Source organism: Bufo gargarizans, chromosome 7, assembly GCF_014858855.1.
Source record: "Bufo gargarizans isolate SCDJY-AF-19 chromosome 7, ASM1485885v1, whole genome shotgun sequence".
NCBI lineage: Eukaryota > Metazoa > Chordata > Amphibia > Anura > Bufonidae > Bufo > Bufo gargarizans.
The window spans coordinates 44791965-44812209 of record NC_058086.1 but is presented as its reverse complement, the minus strand read 5'-3'; the positions used below and the strand labels follow the sequence as shown (position 1 = coordinate 44812209).

Genomic DNA, 20245 nt, shown 5'->3' with positions numbered 1-20245 from the left:
ATAATACTGCCTCCTATGTACAAGAATATAACTACTATAATACTACCTCCTATGTACAAGAAAATAACTACTATAATACTGCTCCTATGTACAAGAATATAACTACTATAATACTGCCTCCTATGTACAAGAAAATAACTACTATAATACTGCTCCTATGTACAAGAATATAACTACTATAATACTGCTCCTATGTACAAGAATATAACTACTATAATACTGCTCCTATGTACAAGAATATAACTACTATAATACTGTTCCTATGTACAAGAATATAACTACTATAATACTGCTCCTATGTACAAGAATATAACTACTATAATACTGCCTCTTATGTGCAAGAATATAACTACTATAATACTGCCCCTATGTGCAAGAATATAACTATTATAATACTGCTCCTATGTACAAGAATATAACTACTATAATACTGCTCCTATGTACAAGAATATAACTACTATAATACGGCTCCTATGTACAATATAAGTACTATCATGATGCCACTTGGCGGTATTATTGAGCATCAGGACATGCAGTGTAATGTTTTCTATTTCGTGCCCAGCTTCTCTGATGGTTGTATGATGGGTAGTTTCTGGTGTGCTATGGTTTCTACAGTGCGAGATTCCCTAATCCCCACGTCTGTGTCCCGTGCCTGGAATAGGGAGTACGGCTTGTCTTTTGCTCGGTGCGTCCTGTCAACGCGGTGCAGCAGTTGATCTGACAGATGATGACAGTTCTCAGAGCTGCAGATGGATGTTGTTAGGTCTCTGACTCGTGTATTAGTTTGCATGAGACGTATCGTTGTCTGTTTCCTCCTCAGCCTCCCCCTGGGCAGTCAGATTATTACGGTGCCTGTGAATTCCTCCCTGTCTTGGCACGTCAACAAGCTGCGAGACCCTGGGAAGGAGGCGTACAATGTCAGCTATGCCTGGAAAATGGTAAGACCCTGCTAACCGCCTGAACCCTAATCCTCTTTATTGTAATAAATGCATGTGGCGGGAATCACTGTGATGTGCAACACAGAGTTTCCAGCAGCAAGATATTTCTTCTTCTAATTTACGAAGATATCACATTGGAGACCCTGTGTAGATGTTCCTACCTGCAAAATATACTGTAGACTGGTTATAGGACCTGTGCGCACTATCCTGTACTGATCCTGAGTTACATCCTGTATTATACTCCAGAGCTGCAATCACTATTCTGCTGGTGCAGTCACTGTGTACATACATTACTTATCCTGTACTGATCCTGAGTTACATCCTGTATTATACTCCAGAGCTGCACTCCCTATTCTGCTGGTGGAGTCACTGTGTACATACATTACTTATCCTGTACTGATCCTGAGTTACATCCTGTATTATACTCCAGAGCTGCAATCACTATTCTGCTGGTGCAGTCACTGTGTACATACATTACTTATCCTGTACTGATCCTGAGTTACATCCTGTATTATACTCCAGAGCTGCACTCACTATTCTGCTGGTGGAGTCACTGTGTAGATACAATACATTACATTACTTATCCTCTACTGATCCTGAGTTACATCCTGTATTATACTCCAGAGCTGCACTCACTATTCTACTAGTGCAGTCACTGTGTACATACATTACATTACTGATCCTGAGTTACATCCTGTATTATACTCAAGAGCTGCACTCACTATTCTGCTAGTGGATAAAATATATTTTAAGCAGCACTCAATACCTTCAGATATGGAATGTCAGGGATGCATCAGCCAGTCCAATTCCTCTGATCCATAGGGGTAATGACGATATCAACCACAAAAGATATGACTGCAGCATCTCCAATCCAATAAGGCTTTTTTCACGCATGGTGCATGAGACAGTACACATGGTCCGGTAACCGGACCGTGTGTACGGTCTCATGCGCCGTGTGTGAATGAAGCCTTATTGGATTGGAGATGCTGCCGTCATATCTTTTGTGGTTGATATTCTGCTAGTGCAGTCACTGTGTACATACATTACATTACTTATCCTGTACTGATCCTGAGTTACATCCTGTATTATTCTCCACAGCGGCATTCACAATTCTGCTAATTGCTTCTGTTCTCAGAGCTTAGCTTCTGTAATGCAGTGGAGGGGGTCACTTCTCCCACGTTAGATAACTGTACAGTTTCTGTCCTAAAGAAGACACTTCTTAGACTGCATATCGCTGTAGAGAGCTCAGTGCAGACGCTGAGCCGGAAGGGAATGCTGGGAGAGTTCAGCTCCTAGACTCCATTGATCTTATGTTGAGTAATCCTTTGCCCTTTAGGTCCAGGACACCTCCTTTATCTTGTGCATTGTGGTGATACAACCAGAGATCCCTGTCAAACAGTTGAAGAACCTGAACACGGTCCCCAGCAGTAAGCTCCTGTACCATCGCCTGGATCTCCTGGGCCAGCCCACCGCCTGCCTTCACTTCAAGCAGCTGGCCACGCTCGGTAAGGCGGATGATCGCGGCCGATTAGCCCCTCCCTCCTTCTATAAGACGCGTCCCACCCGCTAAATATCCGCTCGCTTGATTTTACAGAGAGCCCTACTGTCATGTTGGCAGCCGGAAGTTTCTCTTCTCCGTATGAGCATCTGAGTCAGCCGGAGACGAAGCGCATGGTGGAGCACTACACGGCGTACCTGAGCGATAACACCCGTCTGATTGCAAACCCCGGTCTCAAGGTTGGTGCAGGAAACCGTTGGCACACTCTGTCTGAACAGTGCCATTATGCAGTCACCTGGTGTTCGCAGTGTATAGCAAAGTGCATGACCACCTAATGAAGTGATCACTGGTGGACGCACATGCTCAGTTACTCACAGCCAGGTCTCTGCATAATGATCCTCAGTTCACTGCAGGACTCATTAGGAGTTTCCTTCTGCCCTGCTTATCAGGAGTAGAGCTGAGAAGACTCCTTCTGTAGGGGAAGTAACAAAGGATTATACTGTGAGCTGCCAGAGTGGGAAGGAGACTGATTTGTATTATACAAATGTCCTTTAAAGTGGAACTAAGTGGAAAATAAAGTCCATGTAGTGTAGCTTTACTAATATAGTCTGTATTGCAATATGAGCTTTGGGGGGGTTGCACATGTATATGTGCAGATTTGGATCCATTCAACAGGGGAGATCTATCAAAACTAGAATCAGCCAAAGAAATTCCAGCAAAATATGAAGAAGTAACATGATTGGTTGCTGTGGTCGATTGCTACATTTTACATCAGAAATCGGACCGAAATCAGAAGGGCGCATGTTGTCGTCAGATCCTCTCAGTAGTGCAGCCTCAGGCAATATTAAAGGGGTTGGCCCATCTTGGACATAGGATATGGGACCCACACCTGTACTTAGAACAGAGCTCAGTACTAGCCCCCAATTTCCAAGATGGTAATAGCCCTTTAAAAACCGTTTTCCCATTATTATTTTTTGCACCTTTAGAGCTTTTTTCATATATTTCTCCCAGTTTATCTGCTTAAAGCTTCTTTATTTTGTCTCCTGATGTTGGATCTGGATAAAAAGTTATTTTTAAAAAAAAAATAAAAAAAAGTGAGAATTGTCTGTCCAGCTTATCCGCAAGCTCGCGGCAGATTAGTATCCTTTCATGGCCGTCTTTAACGCTCCCCTGCCATGCTGGTCTTTATCTTCCAGTTTTCTGTCAGAAATGAAGTCATGGCTACCAGTCACGTCACCGATGAATGGATGAGACAGATGGACATGAGCAGTCTGAACAGTTACATTGTGCGCCGTTACATAGCAACGCCCAATGGCGTGCTGCGAATATACCCCGGGTCGCTCATGGACAAAGCGTTTGATCCCACTAGGAGACAATGGTAAGCCCCGGCGCTCAGCACTTCTGCGGCGGATAAGAGGGAACTTATACCGTTCTATCTCTGATGTCGGGAGGTGTTACTTTTATCAAAACAAAAATTGCTACAATGAAGCAGAATGCCCTGGCGATGATACTGTACATTGGTCAGATGGCTTGGTCTATGCCGCACCATATTTTTGGTACCCAGTGCAGGTAGGTTGCCTTCGTAACACTTGCACACAAACCACCACCCCCCTAGAGCCGTGGATCTCAGCTGTGGCAAAACTACAACTCCCAGCATCCCCTGACGGCCACAGCTGGAGTCTCACCAGTTGCAGACCTCTGCCGTAGACTGTGACTGTTCTATCATTTACATTAGAGCTCAGTTGCCACTTGCAGCCACAATGGACACCACTATTCTTTACACTGCAGGCTCCTGAAATGTAGACTGTGTTGCAAAGTCTTGTAGCAAAGCGGCAACCCCATGGCAGGGTTTGGTGTTCATAGAAGACTTGTTGGCGCCATACATTTCCCAATAAGATGTCATCTCCACAGGCGCCATTACTTTTAGCAGACGTCATCCCCCTTCTCTTTCTGCAATGGTTGTAAAGATTACGGTTTTCTTCTTCAGGTATCTTCATGCATTGGCCAATCCAGGGCTAATCACCTTCACTGGACCGTACCTGGACGTGGGAGGCGCCGGCTACGTGGTCACCATAAGTCACACCGTCCAGTCCTCCAAGTGAGTCGCTGATGTACAGGTTACAATGATGTAGAAAATGGCTTTCTCTCCGGCCATGCAAATATCTCACCAACAACTGCAACCCCCAACATGCACTTACTTGAGATTTGTATCCGTGGCCCTACACGTGGATATACGCCTTCTATTATAGTCTCATATACAGCTAGACAGAATGTCAGTTGGGAAAGAGTTATGAAAACTATTTACCAGTACAGTACCGATGGTTACTGACAGCGTAGCCATGAATCAAAACCTCCATACTTTACACTGCAGGCTGCATTCAGAGTATTGGTAGGTGGAGCAAGTTAGAAATGTTTGGAGCCCCTTAAAGTGATAGCGTCATTGTAACCTTCTTATTATTCATGGACTGTTAATCCAGGCATGTTCTTTCTGAATGAGTAAATCGGCCATCTTGGATTCTTCAGTTCCCAGGTCTCGTCCGGTCACACAGTCGCGGTAATGGGCATTGACTTTACCCTGCGATACTTTTATAAAGTTCTGATGGAGTTGATTCCAGTGTGCAATCAAGATGGTGGCAACAAAATAAGGTAACGTCTCAAACCGCGGTCTTCCCGCTTTTTATCCTGGGTGTGGTCGGCGGTATATATTTCAGTATCCTCAGTTCTGCTCTCCTGAATGTCTGTTCTCATGATCTGTAGACATTTTGCTTTTATTGTTTTTGGCTGGCTCCCAGTGTTCCCTCTAAGCTGCGCGGGTGCACGGCCGCGCAGCAATGATAGTGCCCCTGCTGCAAGTTTGTAAAGTCCGCTCAGCGCTCGCCCTGCTGGCAAAATGACCACATGTATTTCTCCTACGTCCCACAGGACGTTCTGTGTGCGGCTCAGCGGGGCACCGCCTACCCCATATGGCCGCGCTACTGCTGCCGCCTCCTTCTTTTTCCGACCGGAAGAGGAGGACTGAGCAGTCAGCAGCGGGGCGAGGTAACATGAAGGCGGCGGCGCCATCTTAGAGGCTAGAGGGAGTCTCTAATGAGTGCAGTGTTTTTCTTCTCCCTTCAGCTCAGGGTAAATGTACGAGGAGGGAAAGCGTCAGCAATAAGAGAATGCACTCGGCAGCACTACACCGGCCGAGAACGATGGCCCCTCATTGTATATAGTGATATGGGCTATGATGGTATAACCTGGGCGTCCCCTCTCCTATACATAGTTATATATGTATAGCTGGTATACGTTATACATCTTGCAGTTATATGGACCATGATGCTGGTATAACCTAGGTATTCGCCTGTATTATACAGGAGACACCCACTTGTCCAGGTTATACCAGCATGCTCCATATCACTATATACAAGATGATGTATAACTGATACCACCTGTACATGTATAATTATATACAGGAGATACCCAGGTTATACCAGCTGTACATATATAATTATATACAGGAGATGCCCAGGTTATACCAGCATGCTCCATATCACTATATACAAGATGATGTATAACTGATACCACCTGTACATATATAATTATATACAGGAGATACCCAGGTTATACCAGCTGTACATATATAATTATATACAGGGGATACCCAGGTTATACCAGCATGCTCCATATCACTATATACAAGAAGATGTATAACTTATACCAGCTGTACATATATAATTATATGCAGGAGATGCCCAGGTTATACCAGCTGTACATATAGAATTATATACAGGAGATGCCCAGGTTATACCAGCTGTGCATATATAATTATATACAGAGGATACCCAGGTTATACCAGCATGCTCCATATCACTATATACAAGAAGATGTATAACTTATACCAGCTGTACATATATAATTATATGCAGGAGATGCCCAGGTTATACCAGCTGTACATATAGAATTATATACAGGAGATGCCCAGGTTATACCAGCTGTACATATAGAATTATATACAGGAGATGCCCAGGTTATACCAGCTGTACATATATAATTATATACAGGAGATGCCCAGGTTGTACCAGCTGTAGATATACAGTATAATTATATGCAGGAGATGCCCAGGTTATACCAGCATGCTCCATATCACTATATTCAGGAAGATGTATAACTTATACCAGCTGTACATATATAATTATATACAAGGAGATGCCCAGGTTATACCAGCTGTACATATATAATTATACACAGGAGATGCCCAGGTTATACCAGCATGCTCCATATCACTATATACAAGAAGATGTATATCTTATACCAGCTGTACATATATAATTATACACAGTAGATGCCCAGGTTATACCAGCGTGGTCCGTATCACTATATACAAGAAGATGTATAACTTATACCAGCTGTACATATATAATTATATATAGGAGATACCCAGGTTATACCAGCTGTACATATATAATTATATACAGGAGATGCCCAGGTTATACCAGCATGCTCCATAGCACTATATACAAGAAGATGTATAACTTCTACCAGCTGTACATATATAATTAGTGATACAAAAAGAAAAATTAAGTCAGAAAAAAGAAAATGTCACTTAAAATGTATCATTCTCTAAAGGGGTATTCCTCTTTCAGCAAAAAAAAAAGTCATTGTGTGATGAAAAGTGATGCAATTTTTTCATTACTTTGTAACTTTTTTGGTGGGATTTCAAGATCTCTGCTGCTGTCATTGATTCAATACGATCCTTCATTGTTGATGGTTTGGGACTGAAAACCTGTCCTGATGACCTCACAAGGCTGTGTATGATCAGAACCGGATGTCAGTGTAAAAGTTTCCATCCGCAGGCAGCAAACAGAGATCCTGAAAATGGCGAGGAAATGAAATGTAAATTTTAAAAAAATAAAGAAATTGCAGATTATTTTTATATATATATATATATATATATATATATGGGATGGTTCGGGTACGGGATGAAAATGCAGTGGATTTTATCCCAACTCTGCAGCGGGTTAGGCTCAGTTCACACTAGCACGTGACATCTCGGGCAGGCTGTTCTGGCATGGAGCATCCTACCGGAGCTGTCTGGATCCTACATTCCTGGAAGCCCAACGGCCTCATTAACTATAATGGGGACTGGCGGAGATCCGGCTGCAACCCAGCAAATAGACTGAGAATCGGCCGGGCTAAGGGTCCATTCACACGTCCACATCCCTTCCGCAAATTGCGGAACAGGTGCGGACAAATTCATTCTCTGTGGGGTAGGAATGGATGTGGACAGCACACAGTGTGCTGTCTGCATCCGCATTTCCGGAGAGCGCCCCCCTATCTTCCGGTCCGCGGCTCCGGAAAATAATAGAACATGTTCTATTTGCGGACAAGAATAGGCAGTTCTATGGGGGTGCCGGCCGGGTGTATTGCAGATCCGCGGACGTGTGAGTAGACCCTAAGACTGCGGCGCGAACTGTGGTGACAATTTTACATCTGAAGCCCAATTTTTATTGCCGTTTCGCAACTTTCAGTAAAGTAGAGGTGAAATCTGCCTGTAAATCAACGAATTTAGGCTACTTTCACACTTGCGTTTTTCTTTTCCGGCATTGAGTTCCGTCCTAGAGGGTCTATACCGGAAAAGAACTGATCAGTTTTATCCCCATGCATTCTGAATGGAGAGTAATCCATCCAGGATGCATCAGGATGTCTTCCGTTCAGTCTTTTTGACTGATCAGGACGGAGATAATACCGCAGCGTGCTACGGCTTTATCTCCGGCCGAAAAAACTGAAGACTTGCCTGAATGCCGGATTAGTCATGCGCAGACCAAAAAAAAAAAAATGCCAGATCCGTTTTTCCAGCTGACACTGGTAAGACGGATCCGGCATTTCAATGCATTTTTCTGACTGATCAGGATCCAGTTGGCATACGTTTTTCTGCTTGCCGGATCACTCTGCCGCAAGTGTGAAAGTAGCTTTAGCATCAGATTCACTGCGGAAAACTGTGACTCACATTTCTAGTCCTGTATTTTTTGTCTTCTGCCGGCTGCGTGGTTTCCCCTCGGGCCTCTGCATTCCCCGGGCTCAGTCACCCATACACAGGACACCATTAGTAATCTTGACCTGCGGTGAATGCCTTCTCCCCATGTTCTGACTGTCGGCCGTTGCTTTGATAGGTGTTTCATCATGGAGGACAGAGGTTACCTGGTGGCGCACCCAACGCTCATTGATCCGAAAGGCCATGCTCCAGTGGAGCAGCAGCACATCACTCATAAGGTACCACGGCCCCCCTACCCTGACAAATCGGGGCGCTGTAATCAGATAACCCAAGAGCTCCCATGTTTTATTATTTTTTCCTCCAGGAACCTCTTGTTGCAAACGACATCCTCAACCACCCCAACTTTGTCAAGAAAAATCTCTGCAACAGCTTCAGCGACCGAACCGTCCAGAGGTTCTACAAGTTTAACACGAGCCTCGTGGTGAGTCCCCGGGGTGCAGGAAGCGGAGGATTTCCAGGATAATGAGCATCTCTGGCTCGTCTTATGTCTCCTCTCCTGACCTACTTTTTATTATTTTTTTCTTCTAAAATCTTTAGACTACGCGCACGTCTCGTTTCCAAAAAGGGTTCAAAAGCATCCAGGAAGCAAAAGAGTATTCAGCTCATTGCAATGTGTCATTTGTAATAAAGGTTACCTTCCGTAACGTAGTCGCCCACAGAGGCAGCTTATGCTGCTACCTGGGGCTCAGAGGGGCCTGGCGCGGTTTCTCCTGTTTCCTTACAACATTTTCCGGCAGCCGCCACTAGGGGGAGTTCAGTGAATCGAGGTTTTTCCAGCCACCATTGAGTTCAGTAGATGCTGTAAAAATTTCCATGCACTGAGCTCCCCCTAGTGGTGGCTGCAGGCAGTCGGGTTTATTATATACTCTGCACATTGAAAAGTGTGGTGTCTAGACTGAGCGCCCTGTTTATGAAGCGCCTGCCCTATTTTTTTACGACATGAGTCGGGTAAAGTTGCCGAGGCTGTAGATCTGTACTGAGCATGACGTGTACTGAGCGTTACCCTTTGAACAGGGGAGTAGTACTAGCAAAGTGCTCCCATGGTGCATTAGAGCATGTTAGGAGTTGTAGTTTTACAGCAGCTGGGGAACCACCAATAATGACCCTCACTTTATATCCTTAGTGTTTGTCTTCATGCCCCTATTAGGAAGTTGCATAACTAACAATTGCCCAATATACGTAATCTATGGGAGCAGGACGGGGCATGAAATTCCCTTCTTCTGTTCTGACCTGTGACTACAGAGATTCAGTAATACATATATAGTATATTGATGCAGCCGGTCCGTATCGCCTTTGTTTCTCTAGGGGGATCTGACCAATCTGGTCCACGGCAGCCACTGCTCCAAATACCGCCTGACCAGGATCCCTGGAACCAATGCTTTTGTGGGGGTTGTGAATGAGACGTGTGATTCCCTGGCTTTCTGTGCGTGCAGCATGGTGGACAGACTGTGCTTGAACTGTCACAGGTAAGAAGACCGCACTGCTCCCCGCGAGTCTGAGCGACCGTCATGCCTATGGAAGGGGCTTCTGATTAGGGAACGTCCTAGCAGAATGGACAGCTCTGCAACTTTTTGATATACTTTGCGTCTCAGTTGTTGTTTTTTTTGCCATCTTGAGATCTCTGCTTGCTGTCTGTAAATGGCTGAAAACCTGTACAGCCCTAATACTTCTCACAGCTGAGAGTTTGTTACAATCAGTTTTCTGCAAGCTCAACACATCAGGGGGCACCATACCTTTCTCCTGTCTTGATGATTTGCAACATTGTGTCAGTGCAGATGAAGTGTATCAGCCTGGAGCATTGTCGCGTCTGGATGGATGGAAAATTCTAAGGATTTCCGTTCACTGACAGCTAGCAGGAGTCTTCACTTAATAATTTTTAATTACACAATTATTGCTCTTTACACGAGTGGAAAGCTCCTTTAAGAAGCGGAAAGTACATTTCGGTAGATTTTTTTTTTCTTCTCTGCTTGTTACCAGTCCCAAGCGGGAGTCCCTAATCTGACGCTAAACTCTGATGCAGTTTTATAAATTGCTAACAATAATACGTTTGATTTATAAAGAGGATAAAGTAGCTGATAATAATCAGATAAATTAGACCAATATAACCTTAGAGGAAATTCACACGGGGCGGTGAGTACATGACGTCTGCCGTGGTTTTAGCATGGCGCCCTTTCTGCCGCGCTGCGATGGCCCCATGTGAATGGTCCCTTATATCCTGACATTGATGCAGCGTTAATTAGGCTGATGTGACTGTTAACAAGCTTTAGGACTAATAGCCTGTCCATCCTGTGTGAGGGTCCGTGTACAGGGGTCCTTGTTGTTACGAAGCTCTCACTATGGCTTCGCTTATATCTCCATCAAGGAGATCCGGCTGCCTGATGCGGTGCAAATGCGATCTGCCGGCTGGACCGGAAACCATTGCATGCACCGTTTCGTCTGGCAGAAAACCAGCAGTTATGCCAGAGAGGCGGCCGGATCATTGCCAGACCTCGATACAGTTAATGGGGATCCAGCGGTGAAGTAGAGGATCCAGCAACGCCGGATTCTGGGAGATCTGGCAGGGCTGCCTGTGCCGGGACAGCCTGCTCCATTTCCCTCAGGCTACATTCACACGAACGTATTTTGTTTCCATGTCCTTTCCGTTTTTGTTTAGTTTTTTGCGGCCAGGATGCAGACCCATTCAGTTCATTGGGTCCGAAAAAATGCCGACAGCACACCGTGTGCTGTCTGTTCTGTAGCCCCGCAATAAAAATTGAACATGTCCTATAGGCATTGTTACAATGGATCCGCAAAAAAAAAAAACGGATGCCATACAGACGTCATCCATTTTTTGGGCGGACCGCAAAACTCATACGGTCGTGTGAATGTAGCCTTACAGAGATGTGAATGAGAACTATCTCTTCCTTCTCTCTCTCTCCCCTCTCATTTCTTTCTTACTCCTAATCTCTCTATAGATCTTTCTTTCTTTCTTTCTTTCTTTCTTTCTTTCTTGAATTCCTCTTTTTGCTTTTTCTCGAATTCCTCGCTTTTTTCTTTCTTTCTCAAATTCCTCTTCTTTCTTTCTCTATATCTTTTGTTCATGAGTTTTTTCTTTTAGTTCTTTCTTTTGTTGCTTCTTTCCCTGCTCTTCTTTCTTTTTTCTTTTCGTTCCCCTCTCTTCTGTTTCTCTTCTTTCCTGCTCTTTTTTTCCCTTTTTTCTTTCCTGCTCTTTTTTTCCCTTTTTTCTTTCCTGCTCTTTTTTTTTTTTTTTTTTCTGTATAATAAAATCTCTCACTTTCGCTCTCTCATTTCCTTTCTCTTTTTCTCTCACTCCATCCTGACACACTCTCTCTGTATGTATCTGTTTGTGTATATATTTTGTGCACATGCAGAAGTGTAACTAATAGGAGTTGGTCGTCATCCATGTTCTTTTATGGCTGTTAGGATGGAGCAGAACGAATGTGAATGTCCCTGTGAGTGCCCCCTGGAGGTCGACGAGTGTACCGGCAATCTAACAAATGCTGAAAGCAGGTAAGAGCCCCTGTAACTAGACAATGCAGTAATAGTTGTCCCCATAGTAACACCTAGAGCCGATCTGTTTTGCTGGATACAACAGACTACACCGGCAGTAGTGACAGAATTCTTCATCTGTATATTTGGCCTCCCCTCTCTTCATGCTATAACTCATCGTTACCAGCAGGGGGTGATACGCAATGTTTACAAGTCACTCATATGGAGGCCTTTGAGAAGTCTGAGGCCAACAGAGGGAGCAATAAAGGGGTGCAGCTACTACCTAAGCCCTAGTATCCAGCAGAGGACGCCCCAATCTGAGGCCGAGAGTGGAGCCGATCGTTTATGGCTGAAGTTTAACGTGTTTTGGGTTATTTCAGAAATATCAGCTCTTATTATACCTCAGTACCAGAAGGGGTTAATAATCGTCATAAGTCACGCTGGCGGGTGGGTGCTGTGAGGGCAGGTCCTCCCATCCATCACTGGTCAATGTCTAGATAGTTGGAGGTTATAGCGTCTCTAGGCAGGCGGGTATATAGTATATTGTGATGTCTGACTATTGCTTTACCCTCCAGGAACCCGAGCTGTGAGGTCCATCAGGAGCCCATGACGTTCACAGTGCTGGATCCCAACCTCCAGGAGGCCCTGTCCCAGTGCGTCAACACCGGGTGTTCTCAGAGGACGGAGAGCGGGTACTCCCATCATTTCTATACAGAATATATACTCATTGTATATGTGTGTAGATATTTTAAATGGGGTCTAAAACCTTTTTATTATTTTTTTATTTTATTTTATATAAATTGCTAGTTTTCTCCTGAAAGCTGGCTGCAGTGTAAAGAATGGGGGGTTTTCACTCTGTTAGCCATTCTATATGTATGCCACTAGAATATAGGATGTACTAATTTTCAAAAACTTGATTGTTATTATGTTATTAAATGAAAATGTATCCGTAAAGAAACAATGTAACCATTGAATGTAGTCATGACAACCAGAATCAAAGCCTCCATTCTTTACACTGCAAGCTGCATCCAGAGTCCTGAACTAAATGGAAAAAGAAGATTATAATCTGCTGAAAGCATTGGCTGACCATTTATTCCCTCGACCGGCAGAACTAACGCCCCCTTCTGTTTTCTGCAGCTATTGCTTCGGGGTGCTGGACTGTGAGTGGTGTGTGGTGGACAGCGATGGAAAGTCCCACCTGGACCGCCCGTATTGTGCCCACCAAAAGGAATGTTTTGGAGGCATTGTCGGAGCCAAGAGCCCTTATGCCGACGATTTGGGGTCTATTGGTAAGGAGTTCTGCTCTCAAGGGTGTATATTCGGAGTTTTGCGACTGTTTAGACAGCCCTCGTCAAATGGTGTTTTTGTAAAGTGTGTCCTTCTGCCCACAAAAAATACAAAAAATTCCAGAATGACTGAACTGATCACGGTGACGCCGTGTCCCTTCCCCCCCCTTCCCGCAGGTGACGAGGTGATCACACTGAATATGATCAAGAGCGCCCCAGTTGGTCCGGTAGCTGGAGGTATAATGGGTTGTATAATGGTGCTGGTCCTCGCCGTCTACGCTTACCGACATCAGATTCACCGCAGAAGCCACCAGCACATGTCACCACTGGCAGCACAAGGTAAGCGACCCCCGGGAGGGCAGAGGGTCAAACTGTTAAAGGGATATTCCATCTAACGGACCCCCGACCTCGTGGACTGGGGATCCGTAGTGAGGGGAAGGGAGCAGGTGGACCTCCGCCCATTCGTTTTTAGGCAATTCTGATACATGGAAGTAGAAGTCCCCTTTAATTACCAAAATACGCCTTTTTAAGAAAGGAATTAAGGGTAGGTTCACACGAATGCTGCGGTTGCGCTAAATGGAGTTAAACCGTGAGCAGGCTCCCGCGGTAAACGCTCCAAGAATGGACACGTAGATTCTTGGCACGGTATGGAAAACCGCACGCGAAGAACCCTTGGACGCATGAACTGCGGCACGGCGTCCAGTTGAAAAAAATGGATGGCGATTTCGGCTCAGATAAACCTGTGGCAAAAAGTCCCCTAAGGGATCTTGTTCTAGAGCGCAGCATTTTTACGCCACTGTAGAACAGGTGATTTAGCTGGCGTTACAGCAGATTTGGCGTGCAGAAGCATTCAGACTAGGTTCACGTCTGCGTCGGAGGCGCCGTAAGGACATACCTGACGCACCCCAGGTCGCTAATCACTTAGGGTCCACTGCTACGACCCCCTGTGATCACTAAGACAGAGGTCCCCAAGTTCCGCTGGATCAGTACAGTGCATGTGCGACCTCCAGGGATCAGCCAGCTTCTGTGAAACTACAACTCTCAGCAGGCACACTTGCTCAGCTGTTCTTCCATAGCAGTGAATGGGGTATGCTGGGAGTAGCTTCACAACATTCACAACAGCTGGATTTTTGGAGGTTGCCGACCCCTGCACTGAGTGACTGACAGAGCTGAGCGCTAAAAGCAAAACCCCCCTTTAACCTCACTCCTGCGCTCTCTCCATAGAGATGTCCGTGCGTATGTCCAATCTGGAAAACGACCGCGACGAGCGAGACGACGACAGCCACGAGGACCGCGGAATCAGTGAGTAACACCGTCCTGTTACACCAGCCTCAGACAGGTGCGCGGTGACCCTAATGCTGCGTTTACTCCTCCAGTCAGTAACACCAGGTTCATAGCGGCAGTGATCGAAAGGCACGCGCACAGCCCGGAGCGGCGACGGCGTTACTGGGGACGGTCGGGAACAGAAAGTGATCACGGTAAGAAGAAAGTTGTTACTTGTGCTGAAAGATCAATCGTCTGTTTAGGTCCATGCTATAAGATCTCTGCTTGCTGTCAGTGAATGAAAAAAATAAAAAAGTTAAACATCCACCCCCTTGAAGTATGTATTAGAAAGCTGCGCAGTGTTTACAGATGATGCCTGGCTCTCAAAAAATTCTGTTCAGGCATTTCTTGGTTATATCTGTCCTTAGGAAAGCTGAGTGACGACAGATATGTATTGAAAACAAATGTTGAGCTGCTGTAAGTACTGTGACTGCACTACCTAACTTCTGCCAGCAGGTGGCGCAGGTGCAGATCCTTGTGACCATGTAGTTACTAGACATCTGTGGCCACAGGGAAGACCCTGGTGCTACAGCACTGCTACACCATTAACCCCCAAGATGCCACACTCTAGGTTGGTTAGACAGCGGGAATGGGACTGCGCTGTCACCTCATCACCTATACTTATTTTTCTTTAAAGGGGTTATCCAAACTATAAAACATAACCCCCAATGCTCGGGCCCCTCATATAGATTATACTTACCCGCGTTACTCCTGATACCCGCACGGCTGCCGCTGCATCTCTCTGTCGCACAGATGAAAACGATCCAGCGATTGGGGAAGACAGCCAATAACAGGCCGCAGCGGGTGACGCTAGGGAGGCTGCAGCAGCGGCCGTGCAGGGACCAAGAGCGACATGGGTGTCGGGAAGCGGGGTAGGTATAATCTGTATGAGGGGCCCAGGCATTGGGGGTGTATGTTTTATAGTTTGGATAACCCCTTCAAGCGCTTGTTTATAATCTGCACCTCTTCACATGGACAAGGACAGGCATTGCTACAATGGATCCGCAAAAAAAAACGATGCAACACAGACACGTCACACGGATGTAATCCGTTTTTCTTCTTTTCCCGGAATGCAAAATACATACAGTTGAATGCATGAGCCCTAAAGGAGTGAAATGGAGCGGGTTCAGCCCTGAACCCAGAGAACCCCTTGTAGGTCTGTTTAAGGGGTTAACTGTCCAGGGGGAAAAAGAAAGAAGTAACATTATAAAGACACAGTCATCGAAACAATGGGTCAGATCATGCAAAACACTGATGTAACCGATGCAAAGACGCCGCAGTAACCAAATTTTCTTCTCTTCCTCTTTTTGTACCCAATTACTGGACGTCATCCAAAACGGAGGCTTCCTATTCTGCAGATGTAATGCGGCCAATTAGAAAGAGGCCGCGCAGGTACTGAGCCATCCGGAGGCTCCTGCCGCAAAACTTCTCATCTGCGGCTTTGGGGTCCTCTTGGGTCCTCCCTGCGGGGGGAAGGGGGGTCCAGGGGCATGACAACTTGAGCGGCTCTAGGAGCTGTCAACATTATTAATTTGGATAAAGCAAAACTAACTCCGATGTGGATACGTTATAACCAACTGTATCAGGACAGAGGGATCTGTGCGGTGGATGCCACGGGGGGGCTGTATAGACAGGTGGATGCCACGGGGGGGCTGTATAGACAGGTGGATGCCACGGGGGGGCTGTATAGACAGGTGGATGCCACGGGGGGGCTGTATAGACAGGTGGATGCCACGGGGGGGCTGTATAGACAGGTGGATGCCACGGGGGGGCTGTATAGACAGGTGGATGCCACGGGGGGGCTGTATAGACAGGTGGATGCCACGGGGGGGCTGTATAGACAGGTGGATGCCACGGGGGGGCTGTATAGACAGGTGGATGCCACGGGGGGGCTGTATAGACAGGTGGATGCCACGGGGGGGCTGTATAGACAGGTGGATGCCACGGGGGGGGCTGTATAGACAGGTGGATGCCACGGGGGGGGGGCTGTATAGACAGGTGGATGCCACGGGGGGGGGGCTGTATAGACAGGTGGATGCCACGGGGGGGGGGGCTGTATAGACAGGTGGATGCCACGGGGGGGCTGTATAGACAGGTGGATGCCACGGGGGGGCTGTATAGACAGGTGGATGCCACGGGGGGCTGTATAGACAGGTGGATGCCACGGGGGGGGGGCTGTATAGACAGGTGGCTGCCACGGGGGGGGGCTGTATAGACAGGTGGCTGCCACGGGGGGGGGGCTGTATAGACAGGTGGATGCCACGGGGGGGGTTGTATAGACAGGTGGATGCCACGAAGGACAGAATCCAGAATCTCTATTAGAACTAAATCAAGACAATAAAAAGGGAAAGACACCATAATCGCATACAACGGGGAGCTCCAATGTGTAACAACCAGCGAGCGAGGCGTCTCGCAAGAAACAATTAAGGCTACTTTCACACTAGCGTTCGATCGGATCCGTCTGCATTATATTAGCTAAAAAAAGCTAAGTGTGAAAATAGCCTCGGACGGATCCGTCCAGACTTTCAATGTAAAGTCAATGGGGGACGGATCCGCTTGAAGATTGAGACATATTGTGGCATCTTCAAACGGATCCGTCCCCATTGACTTACATTGTAAGTCTGGACGGATCCGCACGCCTCCGCACGGCCAGGCGGACACCCGTACGCTGCAAGCAGCGTTCAGCTGTCCGCCTGTCCGTGCGGAGGCGAGCGGAGCGGAGGCTGAACGCCGCCAGACTGATGCAGTCTGAGCGGATCCGCTCCATTCAGACTGCATCAGGGCTGGACGGCTGCGTTCGGGTCCGCTCGTGAGCCCCTTCAAACGGAGCTCACGAGCGGACCAGCGAACGCTAGTGTGAAAGGAGCCTAACATGGACTGAAAGGGAATGTGAATAATACAAAGCCCAGATAATGTATAGCAGAACGATTGTGAAACGGCGTTGGGGGTCTCGGGAGCTGGTGTGGTCGATATACTATACATTAGTCTGGGCTTTGTATCCTCTGTATTCACTATGTACGTTCCTCTTCACTGACAGCAAGCAGAGGAATTTAGATACAATAATCCCTTTTGCGTATAGGTGTAAAGATACAAATGTAGCAAACCTTCATCTGTGAGAAGTATTCATTCTGTAGAACAGGGGTAGGCAACCTCTGGCACTCCAGTTGTTGTAAAACTACAACTCCCAGCATGTAGAATTACTCTGCTCTTTTCAGAACTCCCACTGAAATGAATGGAGCATGCTGGGAATTGTAGTTTCACAACAGCTGGAGTGCAGGAGGTTGCTGAACCCTGCTGTAGAAGTATTTAGATTGCACACAGGAATGTTTCTCTTCACTGACAGCAAGCAGAGTAATTTCAATACAAAGTTATATAAAAAAAAAAATTAAAAAAATGTGCAGAATCATAATTAAAGGGGTTCTCCATCTTTGGGGGCCTTCCACGTGGCTGGGCCTGCAGAGGAAAGTACACGTACCTGCTCCCGTCCACTCGGTTCCGGCCCCTTCACTCCCCCAGCGCCCCGATCCCAGTGTGTCAACCTCCAATTTGACGGCTGCTGCAGTAAATCGCTGCCGGCAGTGGTGACACGTTTTTCTTGGGTCACATGACCCATTGACGCAAGGAGGATACCGCTGCCGCTTGTGAGTGGCAGCAGCTGTCAGACCGGGTGTTGACATGTGGGGGAGGAAAGGAGCCAGAGCCCAGCAGGAGGGGAGCAGGTAAGTATGCTGCCCTCTGCAGGTCCGGCCATATTGGAGGGGGTATGGGAGTTGTGCCCGAAAGGCCCCCAAAGATGGAAACCCCCTTCCAAGGTCTACTCCCATCTCATAATGTGACGATATATCGCCAGCATATACCAGTCCTTTATGTAACGCGGGGGCCCGACCTCGGGGCCGCCCACTGATCCTAACAATGAAGGGGCCACGGCGCTCATTTAGGCTGGAGGTAAGTGCAGCTGAGTAGACGCTGCTTCCCCTTCATTCTTTGGACTGTAGGGTCTCGGAGTTCTTACCCTTACGACCGTAAAGTGATGGGATATCCTAGCGACCGCTTTATGAGATGAGAAGAGACACCTGTATGTGTTGGGGTTCTTCCTTATGATGTTTCTGTTCCCTTTAGGCTACAGTACAATGAGTCCGCAGGAAGACAGCGAAAACCCTCCCTGTAACAATGACCCATTATCCGCCGGGGTGGACGTGGGCAACCACGACGAGGACCTAGAACCCGACACCCCGCCCCAGACTGCTGCTCTGTTGAGCCATAAGTTCCACCACCACTATAGACTCCACCACCCGACGTTACACCACAGCCATCACCTGCAGGCGGTGGTCACCGTGCATTCTGTAGACGCGGAGTGCTGATGGACGCTGAGGAGGTTGTGTACCCCGTACAACGCCAAATCCGCTGCGTACGTTTACAACTCCACGACTGTAACCGGACCACAACGTGGCGCCAAACAATGCAAACCGTTCCAGGACCTCTCCGGTTACAACTTCTTGCCTTGGAAGATGGGACGTCGGCTGCGACACTAAAGGGGGTCACGTTTTTAGAACCGACCTGGAAAAAGAAAAATAAAAAAAACAGGAAGACATTTCTTTTTATAAAAAAAATATTTTAAATAATGGGAAAAAAAAGAGACTAAACTAAGTGTGAATAGTTTCCTAAAGAAAAATGCATCTCGATTTTTAAGGAAAGGATTATTTTTCTACTATTTATTTAAGTGTCATGGACTTCTTACGTAGCCCGACGCGTTTTGGGCCTTGAGAGGCGGACGCTGCAGTCAAATGCTCCGCCACATTTCTCGATATGGATAGAAGACTGCTCCTATCCTGTGAACACTACGCACCCCGGATGCTGGGGGTACATTTTAGCCTTCCTGCCCCCCGGGGGGGTGGAGAAAATTTACTAAACAAGAAACGCGTTGCTGTACAATCTGTGTATGGAGAGAGATAAGTGGCTGACGTGTGACGTGCATCGGGGGGGATGAATGCTGTGACTCGAGTACTTGTCTCGCTTTGTAGTATTTGCAGCCCAATTTTATTAGCTGTTTTTGGTTTTTCATATTTTTTTTATTTTATTTTTTTACAATTTTAACCACTGTTTAACTGGACTTTTTTTGTTTTTTTGTTCCTACCGTTACAACCACTGTGTCTTGACTGTGCCGCTGACAATCCAGATGTTATGGGAAGGGGGGGGGGATGGGGGGCTGTAATGGAAACCTGGTCGCACAATGACAAAAAGTAGCTGGAAAAAAAAAATCTGTAATGTTGAGAAATTAGTATTGTTTATCATATGCTGTACTCCAATCACATCCAAAGCTGCACGCGGGGGTCCCTTCCCAAGGAAATCTTGTTCCATAGTTAATACGGTTGAAAAAAAGACAGTTAGGTCCATATGTATTCGGACAGACACAACATTTTTCCAATCTCTGTTCTGTCCATCACCACAATGGATTCAGACGCCGGTGAAGTTCAGACTTTCAGCTTTAATTCAGTCGGTTGAACAAAATGATTGCATAAACTAAAGCATTTTTTAAACTTTAAACTCAATCCCTTCATTTCAGGGGCTCAAAAGTAATTGGACAAATTAAATAATTGTAAATAAAATGTTAATTTCTAATACTTGGTTGAAAACCCTCTGTTGGCAATGACTGCCTGAAGTCCTGACCTCATGGGCA

The 20245-nt window shown here is 46.5% G+C and overlaps 1 protein-coding gene across 1 annotated transcript in view; it reads left to right on the top strand.

The window, feature by feature from the left end:
* Window positions 1–20044, top strand: part of CACHD1 (cache domain containing 1) — a 95092-nt gene extending 75048 nt beyond the window's left edge. The window contains exons 12-27 of the mRNA XM_044301043.1: window positions 821–938; window positions 2275–2443; window positions 2533–2675; window positions 3633–3814; window positions 4424–4534; window positions 4960–5082; window positions 8589–8688; window positions 8775–8891; window positions 9776–9936; window positions 11894–11980; window positions 12535–12651; window positions 13097–13248; window positions 13423–13584; window positions 14470–14547; window positions 14622–14723; window positions 18688–20044. Of these exons, the coding sequence (XP_044156978.1) occupies window positions 821–938; window positions 2275–2443; window positions 2533–2675; window positions 3633–3814; window positions 4424–4534; window positions 4960–5082; window positions 8589–8688; window positions 8775–8891; window positions 9776–9936; window positions 11894–11980; window positions 12535–12651; window positions 13097–13248; window positions 13423–13584; window positions 14470–14547; window positions 14622–14723; window positions 18688–18929 (2164 nt within the window). The 3' untranslated portion in view covers window positions 18930–20044. The remainder of the gene's footprint in view (window positions 1–820; window positions 939–2274; window positions 2444–2532; window positions 2676–3632; window positions 3815–4423; window positions 4535–4959; window positions 5083–8588; window positions 8689–8774; window positions 8892–9775; window positions 9937–11893; window positions 11981–12534; window positions 12652–13096; window positions 13249–13422; window positions 13585–14469; window positions 14548–14621; window positions 14724–18687) is intronic.
* Window positions 20045–20245: the final 201 nt, after the last annotated feature.